The 17,458-nt window shown below is 37.3% G+C and overlaps 1 protein-coding gene across 1 annotated transcript in view; it reads left to right on the forward strand.

The window, feature by feature from the left end:
* Positions 1-17,458, forward strand: part of DNAH14 (dynein axonemal heavy chain 14) — an 862,921-nt gene that overhangs the window by 755,076 nt on the left and 90,387 nt on the right. Inside the window, 2 exon segments of the mRNA XM_053607548.1 lie at positions 1,447-1,683; positions 12,216-12,301. Coding sequence (XP_053463523.1) covers positions 1,447-1,683; positions 12,216-12,301 — 323 coding nt within the window.

A 17,458-nucleotide genomic window follows, 5' to 3' on the forward strand; every position in this document is an offset into this window, starting at 1 on the left:
ACAGAATCTTGAAAGCAGCAAGAGAAAAGTGATTCATCTGTACAAGAAAGCTTCTGTATGAAGAAAACACAAGGGAAAAGCTTTGTGACATGGGACTCAGAAATTGGCGTTTCGGATCTAACACCAAAAGAATGGATAACAAAACAAAAGTTGATAAATGGGATTGCATCAAACTTAAAATTTTTGTGCATCAAAGGACATAATCAACCTATAGAATGGGAGAAAATATTTGCAAATCATCTATCTGATAAGGAGTTAATGTGCAGAATATATAAAGAACTCCTATAACTCAACAAAATAAAAATCAAATAACCCAATTTAAAAATGGACAAAGGACATGAATAGACATTTCTTCAAAAATTATATACAAATGGCTGACAAACATATGAAAGGTTATCAATATCACTAATCATCAGAGAAATGCATATCTAAACCACAATGAGGTATCACCTCCTACCCATTGAGATGGCTACTAAAAAATAATAATAACAACAAGTATTGATGAGAACGTGAAGGAATTATGCACTCTTCATGGGATTATAAAATGGTGCAACCACTATGGAAAAAAGTATGGAGTTTCCTCAAAAAATGAAAAACAGAGCTACTATAAGATTCAGCAATCCCACACTGAGCATATATCCAAAATAATTTAAAGCAAAATATGAAAGAGATATTTGTACATGCACATTCGTAGCAGCACTATTTACAATAGCCAAGAGGTGGAAGCATCCCAAATGTCCGCCACTGGTTAAATGGATAAACAAAATGTGTCATAAATATACAACGGAATATTATTCAGTCTTTAAAAAGAAGAAACTCTTGTCACATACTACAACATGGATAAACCTTGAAGCTATTACACTAATCGAAATAAGCTAGCCCACAAAAAGACGAATATTGGATGATTCCACTTAGTAGTGGAATTCCTAGAAACTAAAAGTAGAATGGTGGTTTTCCAGATCTGGAAGGAGGGGCACTCTAAACCTGAGGGCTTAAGGTGAAATGTGGCCCTCTAGGTCTGTAAGTGCCTTTTGACAGAATCCAAATTTTGCAGAAGAAACCTTTTCAGTAAAAGGGGTGTGGCAAAGAAAAATGAAGCTTTTCTTTCCTCCTTTGTTGAATAAGAAAGAAGAATATTAAAATCAGAAGCTTGCAGGTTCCTCCATCCCAGGTAGTTTCAGATTTGCAGAAAAAGTTCTGGAGATCTGTTTCACAACAAAATGAATGTACTTATCACTAACTGAACTACACACTTAAAAATGGTTAAGTTGATAAATTTTATATTATATGTTTTTACCACAATAAAAAGAATTGCCTTTTAGTAATATTTATGTAAATAGCTTCTTTTCTCAATAACAAATTTGTGTTAATTATCTGCTTTCTAATGAGTAATTAAAAGGTAAAGGATTTATCTCTTCTAATATAATTTTTTTCCTTTTCTATTAGGCTTATTTGCAATCCGTAGAAACCAACATCTTCAGTGGCTTTCAGGCACCAGGTGGAAGCAGTGCCAGTATGTCAGCCGTCAACTGGAACCATTTTCACTTCTATGCAGATCCCTTTTATCAAACGTATTGCAATGGAATAATTTCAAGAACAGTGAGAATGTTTATTCTTTGGTCAGCACACCTTTCTGCCCAGAAAATGTTTCACCGAAGGAAAGTACAAAACCACCAGAGGAGAGTAAGAATGCAGTCAATGTTTTAATCTAACTCAAGTACACGTGTGTATATAGATTTTCAATTTTATAGTTCAATAACTTACATTATTAAAAAATGAAAGTAGAAACATAACTATATTCTAAGCATTGATGTTATTTCAATGTAATCTTCATAATAATCTAATGAAGTGATTTTTTTTTTTTATTAAACCACAGCTGTGTACATTAGTATGATTGTGGGGCACCATACACTTGGTTCATAGATCGTTTGACACATTTTCATCACATTAGTTAACATAGCTTTTGTAGCATTTTCTTAGTTATTTTGCTAAGACCTTTACATTCCACATTTACTAGGATTCACATATACCCTTGTAAGATGCACCGCAGGTATAATCCCATTAATCCCCCTCCCTCCCCCCTCCCTCTCTTCCCTTTCCCCTTTCTCCCTATTCTTAGGTTATAACTGGGATATAGCTTTCAGGTGAAGGTCCTACATTAGTTTCATAATAAGGGTGAGTACATTGGGTACTTTTTCTTCCATTCTTGAGACACTTTACTAAGAAGAATATGTTCCAGCTCCATCCATGTAAACATGAAAGAAGTAAAGTCTCCATCTTTCTTTAAGGCTACATAATATTCCATGGTGTACATATACCACAATTTATTAATCCATTCATGGATCGATGGGCACTTGGGCTTTTTCCATGACTTGGCAATTATGAATAGGGCTGCAATAAATATTCTGATACAAATATCTTTTTTATGGTGTGATTTTTGGTCTTCTGGATATATGCCCAGTAGGGGGATTACAGGATTGAATGGCAGATCTATTTTTAGATTTCTAAGTGTTCTCCAAACATCTTTCCAAAAGGAATGTATTAATTTGCATTCCCACCAGCAGTGCAAAAGTGTTCCCTTTTCTCCACATCCACGCCAACATCTCTGGTCTTGGGATTTTGTGATATAGGCCAGTCTCACTGGAGTTAGATGATATCTCAAAGTAGTTTTGATTTGCATTTCTCTGATGATTAAAGATGATGAGCATTTTTTCATATGTCTGAAGGCCGCACGCCTGTCTTCTTCAGAGAAGTTTCTCTTCAAGTCCCTTGCCCAGCCTGCAATGGGATCCCTTGTTCTTTTCTTGCTAATGCGTTTGAGTTCTCTGTGGATTCTGGTTATTAAACCTTTGTCAGAGACATAACCTGCAAATATCTTCTCCCATTCTGAGGGCTGTTTGCTTGCTTTACTTACTGTGTTCTTGGCTGTGCAGAAGCTTTTTAGTTTGATCAAGTCCCAATAGTGTATTTTTGAAGCAGCTTCAATTGCCCGGGGGGTCCTTCTCATACAAAGCTCGCCCAACCCAATTTCTTCAAGGGTTTTCCCTACACTCTCTTCTAGTATTTTTATAGTTTCATGTCTTAGGTTTAAATCTTTAATCCAGTGAGAGTCTATCTCGGTTAATGGTGAGAGGTGTGGATCCAGTTTCAGTCTTCTACAGGTTGCCAGCCAGTTCACCCAGCACCATTTGTTAAATAGGGAATCTTTTCCCCACTGAATGTTTTTCATTGGGTTGTCAAAGATAAAATAACGGTAAGTGGCCGGGTTCATCTCTCGGTTCTCTATTCTGTTCCAGATATCTACTTCTCTGTTTTTGTGCCAGTACCATGCTGTTTTGATCACTATCGATTTGTAGTATAGTCTGAGGTCTGCTAGCATGATTCCTTCTGTTTTGTTTTTATTTTTGAGTAATGTCTTGGCTATTCGAGGTTTTTTCTGATTCCATATAAAACGAAGAATTATTTTTTCAAGATCTTTAAAGTATGACAGTGGAGCTTTAATGTGGATTGCATTGAAATTATATATTGCTTTGGGTAGTATGGACATTTTAACAACGTTGATTCTTCCCAACCATGAGCATGGTATATTTTTCCATTTGTTAACATTCTCAGCTATCTCTTTTCTTAGAGTTTCATAGTTCTCTTTATAGAGATCTTTCACGTCCTTTGTTAGATAAACTCCCAAGTATTTCATCTTCTTTGGCACTACTGTGAATGGGATAGAGTCCTTAATTGTTTTTTCAACTTGACTATTGTTGGTGTATATAAAGGCTACCGATTCATGAATGTTGATTTTGTAACCTGAGACACTGCTGTATTCCTTAATCACTTCTAAGAGTTTTGTAGTACAGTCCCTAGTATTTTCCAGATATACAATCATATCATCTGCGAAGAGCGAAAGTTTGATCTCTTCTGACCCTATGTGGATACCCTTGATCACCTTTTCTTCCCTAGTTGCGGTGGTTAAAACTTCCATTACAATGTTAAAGAGCAATGGAGACAATGGGCAGCCTTGTCTGGTTCCAGATCTAAGTGGAAATGATTCCAATTTAACTCCATTCAATATGATATTGGCTGTGGGTTTGCTGTAGATGGCCTCTATCAGTTTAAGAAATGTCCCTTCTATACCAATTTTCTTAAGTGTTCTAATCATGAATGGATGTTGGATGTTATCAAAAGCTTTTTCTGCATCAATTGAGAGAATCATATGGTCTTTGTTTTTTAATTTGTTTATGTGCTGTATTACATTTATAGATTTACGTATATTGAACCAGCCTTGAGACCCTGGGATAGAACCGACTTGGTCATGATGTATGATTTGTTTGATATGTTGCTGGATTCTGTTTGTTAGTATCTTGTTGAATATTTTTGCATCTATATTCATTAGTGATATTGGTCTATAATTTTCTTTTTTTGTTGGGTCTTCTCCTGGTTTGGGGATCAGGGTGATGTTTGCTTCATAGAATGTGTTGGGTAGTCTTCCTTCTTTTTCTAACTTTTGGAACAGGTTGAGTAGTATAGGTACTAATTCTTCTTTAAAGGTTTGGTAGAATTCTGACGTGAAACCATCTGGTCCCAGGCTTTTCTTTTTGGGGAGATTTTGTATGGTTGATGATATTTCTGAACTTGATATGGACCCATTCAACATTTCCACTTGTTTTTGATTAAGTCTTGGAAGGTGACGTGTTTCCAAGTAACGGTCGATTTCCTTCAGATTTTCATATTTCTGAGAGTATAGTTTCTTGTAATATTCATTAAGGATTTTTTGGATTTCTGAGGAGTCTGTTGTTATTTCGTCTTTGTTATTTCTGATTGATGAGATTAGAGATTTTACTCTTTTTTTCCTGATTAGGTTGGCCAAAGGTTTATCTATTTTGTTGACCTTTTCAAAAAACCAGCTTTTTGATTTATTGATCTGTTGTATTATTCTTTTGTTTTCAATTTCATTTAGTTCTGCTCTGATTTTGGTTATTTCTTTTCTTTTACTGGATTTGGGGTTGGATTGTTCTTCCATTTCCAGTCTCTTGAAATGTCGCATTAAGTTGCTTACTTCCTCTTTTTCCATTCCCCTGAGGAAGGCTTGCAGTGCTATAAATTTCCCTCTTATAACTGCCTTTGCTGTGACCCAGAGGTTCTGATAGTTCGTGTTTTCATTGTCGTTTTGTTCCAGAAATTTGGCAATTTCCTTCTTGATCTCATCTCTGACCCAGCTATCATTCAGCATAAGGTTATTTAACTTCCATGTTTTTGTATGTGTATGCAGATTCCTATTGTTACTCATCTCAAGTTTTATTCCATGATGGTCTGAGAAGATGCATGGAATAATTTCTATTCCTTTAAATTTGCTGAGGTTAGACTTGTGACCTAAGATGTGATCGATTCTGGAGTAAGTTCCGTGGGCTGATGAGAAGTATGTGTATTCAGTTTTTTTGGGATGAAATGTTCTGTAGATGTCAGCTAAATCTAAATGCTGGATGGTTAGATTTAAATCTAGAATTTCTTTACTCAGCTTTTTGTTGGAGGATCGATCCAGCACTGCCAAAGGAGTGTTAAAATCTCTGACTATTATAGAGTTGGAGGAAATCAAGTTGCTCATGTATGTTAGAGTTTCTCTTATAAATTGAGGTGCATTCTGGTTGGGTGCATAGATATTAATAATTGAAATCTCATCATATCGAGTCTTACCCTTAACAAATATGAAGTGACCATTTTTGTCCTTCCTTACTTTTATTGGTTTAAAGCCTATTGTGTCCGCAAATAAAATTGCAACTCCTGCTTTTTTTTGGTTACCATTTGCCTGAAATATGGATGACCATCCTTTCACCCTGAGTCTGTATTTGTCTTTTAAGTTAAGATGTGACTCTTGTATGCAACAAATGTCTGGCCTGAGTTTTTGTATCCAGTCAGCTAACCTATGTCTCTTTAGAGGGCAGTTTCAGCCATTCACATTAATGGAGAGCATTGATAAGTTTGGTGAAATTTGGGGTATTGAGTTTTTTGAAAGTCCAGTGGGCATTTTTAATCCTTTTGCCATTGTGGAAGTTAGAGTTTGATCAGAAGTTTCTGAGTGAGTTTACTTTTGTAGTAGAGGATTGGGTTGGTTATTATGGAGGATAGGTCTGAGAATATCCTGAAGAGCTGGTTTAGTTATGGCAAATTTCTTTAGCATATGTATGTCATTAAAGTATTTAATTTCTCCGTCGTAAATGAAACTCAGTTTAGCTGGGTACAAGATCCGGGGTTGAAAGTTATTTTGCTTGAGGAGATTAAACATTGATGACCACCCTCTTCTGGCTTGAAAAGTTTCAGCAGAGAGATCTGCAGTCATTCTAATGTTCTTCCCTTTGAAGGTAATAGATTTCTTTCTCCTGGCAGCTTTGAGAATTTTCTCCTTCATATTAACTTTAGTGAAGTTAATTATGATATGCCTGGGGGATGTCTTATTGGGGTTGAGTCGTGCTGGGGTTCTGAAGCTATCTGCTATCTGAATTTCAGGTTCTCTAGGCATGTCTGGAAAATTCTCTTTCATAATTTCATGCAGAAGGGCCTCTGCGCCCAGTGAGGCCACTTCATGTGTTTCAGGAATTCCTATGAGACAGATATTTGCCTTCTCCGAGTTATCCCAGAGCTCTCTGAGTGAGTGATCCATTTTTGCTCTCCATTTCTCTTCCTCTTTGAGAGTTTGGGAGCGTTCAAAGGCTTTATCTTCAATGTCGGAGATCCTTTCTTCTGCTTGGTCCATTCTGTTGCTAAGGGATTCCACTGTATTTTTCATATCTTTGAGGGCTGCAAATTCTTGTTTCAGTGTGTCTAAGTCTTTCGTGGTTTTGTCTTTAAATTCGTTAAATTCTTGAGACAGCTTTTGAATTTCTCCACGAATTCCTAATTCCATTTTGTTAATCTTGTTTGCCATCCAAATTCTGAATTTGATTTCTGACATCTCAGCCAGTTGTTTGTGAATGGGATCTTCAATTACATCTGCCGTATCTTTCCTTGGGGGGGTTGATCTATTCTGGTTATTCATGTTACCAGAGTTTTTCCGCTGATTCTGCCCCATGATTGTTTTACTCCCTTTGATTTTCCTCTGGTGTTTTGTCAAGGACCCGTACAGTGCTGTGGCCTGAGAAACTGGGGCCCTGTTTGGTGTAGAGGGGCTAAGTGGTTCTGACTTGTTTTCAGCTGGTTTCTATGTGACCCTAGTGAAACAGTTACTCTGTGTTGAAGTCTCAGCTGTGGAGAAATACCAGCAATTAAGTCACCCCACCCACCACAGGCAACAAATGGAAAAGGAAAATCAAACCTTCCTACAACCACACACCCAGGGCACCACCTGGATAGTCCCCAGGTGAGTGACTCAGTTCAAAAGGTCCAAGTCAATTGTCTCAGTCAGCAGCTGCCTCGGGTGGGAGAGTTCAAGAGGTCCCTGGGAACTGGGTCACAGGGGTCTGGTGACTGCTCTAAAATGGCTTGCTCCAGTGCTGCGTGGAGTCAGGAAGAGCCACCAGTAAATAGATCAGTCTGGGAAGATTGATGCCTCCTTCCCCACCTTGCAGCTCTGTCACACCCAGTCTCTGCTAGCCCCACAGGGCTGTGACCCAGTCAGTTGTCTGCAGTAAGCAGATACTCCAGGGGTTTGCACCTGCCTAAGTCACAAGGTAGTCTGTGTCTGCTCGACTAGTCCCCTATTCTCTGTCTTTATCCAGTAGGGAGTGGTGTGGCCTGTCAACCTCGGGCACTTGATGGAGGCTGGAGGTGTTCACTCAGTTCCAGCCCCACCCTTAGTTTATGTTACTGGGTGAAGGGAACAACCCTGTGGGAGTTTGTTTCTGACCTTGCCAGATTCCTCTGCAGAAGAGAGGCTGATTTGAGTTCCCAGAACCTGTGCCTCAGGCCCTGTCTTTAGTCCTGCAGGTTTGTATTCGCAGCATGATCAGTTGTTGGCTGTAGCCTCTTGGCCTCCTTTGTCTATAGGCTGGTGATCCCCTAAGGGCCAGTGTGTCTTAGGCTCAGTAGAGCGGTTCTCTGGATCAGCCGCACCCTAGGAGTTTCCCGGCTCTGCGGGTGTGTTTTCTAGTCCCCGTGTTCCACCCAGGTCGGTACCGTCTCAGGAAAACCCTTTACTCACGGGGCCTGTGTTTCAGTCCCAGGTCTGTTCCATGGTGGTTGCCATCTGAGACGATGCTCGGCCTCATCTGGTTGCCCAGGAAGACAGGAGGAGAGGCTATGGGATATCTGGGGGTGGGCCTTGTTATTGCTGAAGATGGCTGTTGCTCTGCACCTCGGGGCACCACCACTCCAGTGTAATTCCCTCTCAGCCGACCGTTGTCTTCTCGCTCCTTTGCTACAGAGTCAGCACTGGCCAGCTGCAGTCCAGGTCCTGTCTATACCTCTTGAGAGTTCAGCCAAGAATCTGGACTCCTGAGGGGGCAGGTCTCCAGATCACGGAGTGAGAGTGGAGGGGGGTGTTAGGAGCTCAGGGTTACAGGTCGTAACACCAAGCTCATTGAGACCAAATGAACAAATAAATAGATACAAAGGTTACCAGGCACATGGACCCATAGATACAGAGATAGACGGAAACACATAAACATACAAGCAATAGACACGACAACAGCAATATAAGAACAACTGCAATAAAAATAGTGATAATCATAAAATAATTGAAAGAAAGGAAAAAAAGAGAGAGAAAAGTGGTGTTAGAGGGAATGGTAAGTGAGAAGAAAGAAGAAATTAAAATTAGAAGACATAGAAATAAAAAATATATCTATATAAAATGTAATAATAAAAAATTATCGAAATCTCCTCTAAGAAAATGGTGAGGGAAAATCAGACAAAAAGAAAACAACAGCAAAAAAAATGTAAAAAAAACCACGAAAAACAAAAAACAAAAAAAAAGGCACCAACTGCAAAAGTATTCTTGTGGTAGAAATATACCTATAAATGTCTATATGTCTGCTGTAGGGATCAACTTTCGTAGGAATATATTCATACTGCAATATACTTTCTGGACACCAGGTGGCGCTGTGAGTGGTTTTGAGACTTATACCTGGTTTACAGTTTATACCATTACCATGGTAACCACCTTCCATGGCCATCGCCATTTTGGAGTTTCTGTAAAAGTTTGTTGCCTAAGAATTGTGCAACCTTGGCTGTTCTCCTCCGGACAGCACTTGTGACCGACCCTCCCACTCAGTGCAGGTGTCCACGCTTCCTAAGTCCCTCCACTCTGCTCCCAGGTTCCCCCGCAAACTGGCGACTGCAATCGGCCATAAGGGGAGTGGTGCTGAGTTCGCGCGGTATCTCCTGTAGCTGGTTCCCTGGGCTTCAGCAGCCAAAGCCGGTCCACGGCTTCAGTTGCTCCGCAGCCCCAGAATCCAAAGCCGGGTCCTAGGCTTCAAGCCGTTCCCGTGGTTGGAGCGGTTGGGGGATTTATTCTGAGTTTTATGGTTCAGAGTTTTGGATGGGCGTCCGCCAGTTCGCTGCGCAGCCTGAACCGCCAGCCCCCTCCAACACCTGGGGGAAAGGTGCCCGCCCTTTTGGGTAGTTCAAAATGTCTGTTTCCCGGGCAGGATCCCTTCCCTTCAATTGTCCAACAGTTTGCCCAGCTCCCTGTGGTTTTGAGTGGCTCTCCTTTTGGATGCCTCCCTCAGTTCAGGATTAATTACTTGTCAATTGGATTTTGTCAGCATTTACAAGCTGCTGACCTCCATGGGGGAGGGGCCTGCTGGCCGGCACGGCCAAGCAGGGATGAATCTCTACAACAGAGTCTGTGATTTTAAATTACCCCTCATATGTAGCAAACCGCCAGTTCGCTGGGCGTCTCCAGCTGTCTGTCCACTCCAATAATCCACACACAGGGAAGGTCCAGACCGCCTTTCCTCTCACCTGGTGGCTTGGGAGAGGTGGGCTACACATCCGTCCTGTCCGCCATCATGCTCTGCCTCCCGAAGTGATTATTTTGAACTTCATTTTTGTTGATGGAAAACCCTAATAAAAAATTAGTATTTCAAAGAGATTAAGTAGACTGCACTAGTTTTATTACACCACACTAGTTTTGAACACTGAGTCTGAACAAGCCTACATAAAACAACCCTCATTTTAACAGATGTGTTTTTAAAATTATGTGCTTATTTTAAATGAAAATCATTTACTATTTTTAGCACATATTTTCCCTTTTCTTTTCTCATTTTGAACTTATCTTCCTATTTTTTTCCTGCCACTTTCATCCATAACATCCCCACTCAGGATACAACCTAATTTGTTTCCTTCTACATTTTCCCCTACTTTGCTTCCAGATTTTTGCCATAATATACAATTATGCCATGCAACAACATAAACATCTTTATACATATTTCCTTTAGGTTTATTACTATAGAATAAATAATCAGAATTGGAATTACTGAGTCAAAAGTAAATCATTTTTTGCTGCCAGCTTGCTTTCTTTAAAAGTCTGATAATTTATATTTCTGCTAGCAATATGAATGCCCCTTTTCCAACAAGAGTATTGATTTTTTTTAATTTTTGCACATCTGAAATGTTTGAAATACTTTTATTTTAATTTCTCTGTTAGAAAGTTTAAGTATTTTTTTCTTTTTTAGTTCTTTTTTTGTTAGAACACAGACCTCAGTTGATTAAGTATCTTTTCTGATGTGTATTGGTCATTTGGATTTGCCTATTCATATACTTTATCCCACTTTGTCCTACTAGATTGTTTATTTCCTTTTGACCATTTGTAAGAATCTTACTAGTGTTACGTATAATTAACATTTTGTTGTATTATATATTTGAGCCTCTTTACTCAAATATTTTTTCCAAATACGTTTATTATCGATTTGTTTATAGTATCTATACTATACAAATGTTTAAATGTTCATCTAGCCAATTATGTCTGATTTTTTTCTTTTATACCCTCTTGATTTCCAGTTCTGATTAAAGTCTCCTCCTCCCCTAGTGTTTTCTCTCTAAGTCATTGTTTTGTTTTGTTACATCTATCACTAATCTATTTATAACCCATAATTTATTATACTGTAAGACAAAAGTAACTTTTATTTTAAATAACTCTTTATTGACATTTTTTGTAAAGTGAACATTTTTTTATTTTGCAAATAACCCCAAATATATATGTTAATGTATCATGTTTTTTAACAATAACATAACAATATTCCAAAAAGCTATTTCTATCATCTAAGTTGTATTTAAAGTTAGACAATGTGAAAATACCATAGGGAAAAAAGTAGGCAGAGATGATAACTTCATCTGAGACAGTTGAAAACTGAAAGACTTCCCACCTTTCAAGGTAGGAAGACAAGACTGACAAGGTGGCAAGACCGATCCACTAGGACTCTATTGAAGTAGTAGATGGGTCAGTATTAAAAAATATATAAATATAATATTTAATTGTTCAAAAATTTCATAACCATATTATATTTTTATTTCAGTTCCATTTTATATATATGTATTACTCCATTATATTATATATAAAATGGAACTGAAATAAAAATATAATACATACATATATATATTCCAGATGGGTTTTGAATAGAAATCCCTAACCTCTAGAGTTACTAGTTTATATTTATCAGAAAAAATGTCACATCTGCTAGAGCAGGTTATAAAGCATTGACTATGCCCTTTGCTTTGCATATTATTCTTTCACCTGTCCATCATCTTACCACTATTCATCAACCACTTCAGTTGGACCAAGCTGAAACTTAAATCTACCTTAATGTCTACCTCTTTTGAGGTATTAAGGAAGTAGTGATGTCTCAAATCCTAAGGAAACCAAGCTCACTTGAAAAGTCTGCCATGGGGCTGGGAGCGGTGGCTCACACCTCTAATCATAGCTCTCTGGAAGGTGGATTGGTTAAGCTCAGAAGCATAAAACCAGCCTGAGCAAGAGTGAGACCCTGTCTCTAAAAACAGCCAGGTGTTGTGGCCAGTGCCTATAGTACCAACTCCTTGGGAGGATGAAGCAAGAGGATCACTTGAGCCCAAGAGTTTGAGGTTGCTGTGAGCTATGATGCCACAGCACTGTACCAGGGCAAGAAAATGAGACTCCATCTCAAAAAATAAAAAATAAATAAATAAAATAGAAATAAAAGTCAGCCATGTTTTTAAAAATACTTAACAATTTTGTAACAAATTTTCATTATATCTTTTAGTGATACCAAGTACTTCATTATTGATCTCAGTTTCCTTCTCTAAATTATATGTAGGTGAAGTTTGGAATGAAAATGAAGATATGCGTAATCCTATAAATTTTCCTTGGGAGAAACTCACTCCATTTCAAAGACTTATTTTGGTAAGATGTGCTGTGACAAAATATTAATATTATAATTTTTTTTTTTTTTTTGCAGTTTTTGGCCAGGGCCGGGTTTGAACCCACCACCTCCAGTATATGGGGCCAGCGCCCTACTCCTTTGAGCCACAGGCGCTGCCTTATATTATAAATGTTTTGAATAATCTATTAGTAACTTAAGCCCTTCAAAATTAAATATTAAAAAAAAATTAAATATTTATGAGTAAAATGTATTGTTTTGTTTAAGTTAACATTCAGTAAACAGTGATGTTAGAAGAAAGCACTTGTACTCCACCCTTAATGTCTCTTTCATGTGGAAAGAATCTAGTTAGAATATCATTTCCAGCATCTGTCTGCCCTTTCATTTACTGCTCCCTAGAGAGGAGGAAGCCTTATCAGACTGATAAACACGGGAGGTGAACTGAGAGTGCATACCTCAGTCCTTTCCTCTCTGTCCCTTTTTGTGATGTGTCTGCCTGCAAACAGCATACTACTTCTCTGATTTTCTAATTTTTTCCAAACACCATACTACTTCTCAATTTTCATAAATTGTACAGGAACAGACCATGGTCCCTCAGGGGGAGGCCAATGGCTAACCAGCACTGTTTGCAACAGATAAGTTATGTCCAATTCTAAGTTCATTATCAAGAAATACCTTGTTACCTCAGACTTAATCTGTATCCATCAACATGGCCTTTATTATTAATAAAGGCAATATTTTACCTGACTCTTCTATTTCTCAATTATTTCAGAAGCTGGCTGGTGGGTTAGAGATGTGCATGGATATCATTTATGAGCTCCCCCGAGACATCAAAAGTTTAGTATATGTTAAGACTTCATATACATCATACCACTTAATCCCTATAATAGTCTTGGAGAGTAGGCAGATTCTCTTATTTTTCAGATTAGGAAGCCAATGCTCATAAATTGCCTAATAGATCCAGAATTGGATCTCAAACAGTTTGGCTCTAACATCTGTGCTCTTGTAAGTCATACTATATTGTGCTTTCCCAAGTAGATAACCCCAAATTGATCCCCATTGTTTGAAAAATCTTTTTACCTTCCAGTTTAGTGAGGAGAAAATACATCATCTCATGTCTACTTAATTTTCAGAAAATGACAGCCTGGACCATCAATAATCCTTCTTTTGATTTCTGCCTTAAATTTTATTTTTGTGACATTTTAAAAATTCACCCTAGACAGAGAATTTTTTTTTTCTAAAGCTTAAATACCTTTTTTTTTTTTTCTTTTTTTTTATTGTTGGGGATTCATTGAGGGTACAATAAGCCAAGTTACACTGATTGCAATTGTTAGGTAAAGTCCCTCTTGCAATCATGTCTTGCCCCCATAAAGTGTGACACACACCAAGGCCCCACCCCCCTCCCTCCATCCCTCTTTCTGCTTTTCCTCCCCCCCATAACCTTAATTGTCATTAATTGTTCTCATATCAAAATTGAGTACATAGGATTCATGCTTCTCCATTCTTGTGATGCTTTACTAAGAATAATGTCTTCCACTTCCATCCAGGTTAATACGAAGGATGTAAAGTCTCCATTTTTTTTAATAGCTGAATATTATTCCATGGTATACATATACCACAGCTTGTTAATCCATTCCTGGGTTGGTGGGCATTTAGGCTGTTTCCACATTTTGGCGATTGTAAATTGAGCTGCAATAAACAGTCTAGTACAAGTGTCCTTATGAGAAAAGGATTTTTTTCCTTCTGGGTAGATGCCCAGTAATGGGATTGCAGGATCAAATGGGAGGTCTAGCTTGAGCACTTTGAGGTTTCTCCATACTTCCTTCCAGAAAGGTTGTACTAGTTTGCAGTCCCACCAGCAGTGTAAAAGTGTTCCCTTCTCTCCACATCCACGCCAGCACCTGCAGTTTTGAGATTTTGTGATGTGAGCCATTCTCTCAGGGTTGTTTTGATTTGCATTTCTCTAATATATAGAGATGATGAACATTTTTTCATGTGTTTGTTAGCCATTCGTCTGTCATCTTTAGAGAAGGTTCTATTCATGTCTCTTGCCCATTGATATATGGGATTGTTGGCTTTTTTCATGTGGATTAATTTGAGTTCTCTATAGATCCTAGTTATCAAGATTTTATCTGATTGAAAATATGCAAATATCCTTTCCCATTTTGTAGGTTGTCTCTTTGCTTTATTATTGTCTCCAGAAAAATGGAAAATAGAGAATTTTTAAAAAAGACTGCCTCTGGCTTAGTAGATATGCTTTTGATTTGTCTTGCCATTGTGTTTTGGTGTTTTTTCCAACTTTTCAAGTACAACTTATCACTAAACAAATGGATTTCAACCTCAGTTTCATGAGAACTTGCCTCCTTGCTGTGTCCTCACACTGATAAATAGGTCCCCTCAAATCTTGTAATGGAATTAACCCCATTCATGAAGGTAGAGCCCTCATGACCCAATCCTCTCCTAAGGATTCACCTCTTTGTACTATCACATTGGAAGATTCATCCAAGACATGAATGGGGTGGGGGGAACACCAACATTCAGACCATAGCAAGTTTTTAAGTAAAAATAACTAAAATAAATATCATTCACTAATTTTTAAATTTTACATGCATCTAAGGTGAATTGTTCTCCATTTTTTGTGATAAAATATATATATACATTATTTCATTTAATCGTAATAATCCCTTTTAAGCCTTTTTAAGTGTGAAATTCAGTGACATTGGTATATTCACAATAATGTGCAACCATCATTCCCATCCATTTCCAGAACTTTGTGGTCATCTTAAATAGGAATTCTATACCTGTTAAATAGTAACTCCCCATTCCCTCCTCCTGGCTACTTTTTGTCTCAAATTACATATTTGTTTTTTTGTGTCTGACTTATTTCAGTTAGTACAATATTTTCAAAATTCACTGATGTGTTAGCATGTCTCAGAATATCCTTCCTTTTTGAAACTAAGTAATATTCCATTCTATGCATAAATCACGTTCTGTTTATCCCTTTATCCATTGATGGACAACAAATGTTGTTTCCACCTTTTGGCTATTGTGAATAATTCTTCCATGAACATGTATTTGTATCTGGTTTGGGTTTGGGTTTCTTAATTTTTGAGCCAAAATTTGAATATTGAGAGATTTCAAATAAAAATCAATATTTCTGGCTTTATCAAAAGGTAGAAAATCAGTCAATATTGAGCCCACATACCTCAATGGCAATAGCTAGAGCTAAGTAGTGTCTAGCCCTTGGTCTAGCACAGTACAGTCTTTAATGCTACCTATTACTTCCCAAAACTGAAGTTGAATGTTAGTTGCTGTATAATATCATATTTGCATCTTCATTTTTCTTCTAATGGAGAATTATTTTTCTGCTATCCAACCCACTCTTCTAATTTTTGTTATCTACCTAGCAACGTTCAGAAGATTGATACATCTACTCTATGTGTGGATTACTGGGATTATCATGACATGAAAATACATTTAAGCTACACTAATTGACAAATACAAAACGCTAAACAATCTATATAGAACAACTCTGTTTGTGGGAAAGGAGGGGGTGTAGAGAGATGCTTGTATATGTGTAGAAAGTATCTATGAGGAGCCATAAAATATCTATAAGGAGCCCTAGCCCTAACCCTGTCTATGGTTATTTTCTATAAATTGAAAATCATTTTTCAATTCTTATGTCTTTGTATCACTTGAATTTTATGTAGCAAGTATGAATTATCTGAAGAACAAAAACAACTACCTTTTAAGAGTCGTGCTACATTACCTTCCCCCAATAAGTTCCTAGTGATTGTAGTTTGTGAACTACAGCCCTTATGAGTATAGTGATTCTATTTTCCAAACCAGAAGTCAGAAGACATGGTCCAATAAAGTATTGAATGTACATATAGAGAAGAATTTTGAATATTTAAAACTGGGACTGACCTGTAAGATATTGAGATTGCCACATAAGATACTAGGGTAAAATGTAGTAGAAATAAGGCTTGACCTAGAGAAAGAGAATATCTTTGAGTTCCATGAACACAAGAACTTTGTCTAGTTTTTCACCCCTTTTGACTGCTATTGCCTATTAGACCATAAAGAGAAGGGGGGGAAAGATCTTAATGAGGAGATATGGACATGCAGAAAATTTTAGAACTATTTGTGGCTGCTTAGAAAAGAGCTAATGTAACTCCATTTTTTCTATCTTCTCTTTCTCTCACACCCCTCAAAAAATGCCCTTGAGGTTAAAATTTTTAACAGTTGAGAAATTTAATAAATGATTGAATAACCAATACAGTCAAGGAGGAGCTAGTAGCATGATGGTGACAAAGGATCAAGATCACATTTGGTAACATAGACTCTGCAGTGATGGTGTCAGGGGAACACACCTAGTCATTTGTTTCACTCAACTGCTTCTAATACTGTGTCATTAATTGCATATACTGGATCTCATTCTAACATTGTCTCATTAGTTAAATGTACAGGAAAAACTCTGCTATTTGGACAAAAAATTTTTTAATTTTTCATTTTTAAAAAGAAGTGATTCATTAAAATAAAACTTTAAGATTAACTTTCCCTAAAGGTAACAGAAAATAATAGAATTTGGCATAATGATTAAATGTATTATGTTAAACATATAAAATTACAAATATTTGGCACTTTCTAATGGGTAAAAATTACAACTTCCCATCATTCAACCTAGTACATCTACACAGACACACAAATGTGCAGTTTCAGTTTTGCCTTAAATAATGGCATCCTGGGTACTGAATGTGCCAAAGACATATCTTATGGTTATTACTTAAAAGTATAACATGTAAATGATTTGCATAAAACAGTTTTTATTGGAAAGGTCTTTCTTCTAAAATTGGCAATAATCTCCAATAGACTCTGAATTTTAATTATATGTATACTGTTTCCAAAACCTTTAGTCCATCTAAAGTTCTTTTCAGATTTGTATTCTATTTGCTTAAACATACAAGGATTGTGCCATTCGTCTTCATTTTATTAATGAGAAAATTAGTACTCTTCCAGTTGTATCATCCTGGATTTTTTCATCCTTCTTGCTCCCATGGGATTTTCTTGCTCTAGACAAGGATAGCAAAGCAGGAAAAACTCAGACAAAAGGTCTCCTTTTGTAGAATCAGGAAGTGTTACTTGCATCTTTACATTAAAAGTGAGACTTCACTCAGAGT

Source organism: Nycticebus coucang, chromosome 10 (genome assembly GCF_027406575.1).
Source record: "Nycticebus coucang isolate mNycCou1 chromosome 10, mNycCou1.pri, whole genome shotgun sequence".
Taxonomy (NCBI): Eukaryota; Metazoa; Chordata; class Mammalia; order Primates; family Lorisidae; genus Nycticebus; species Nycticebus coucang.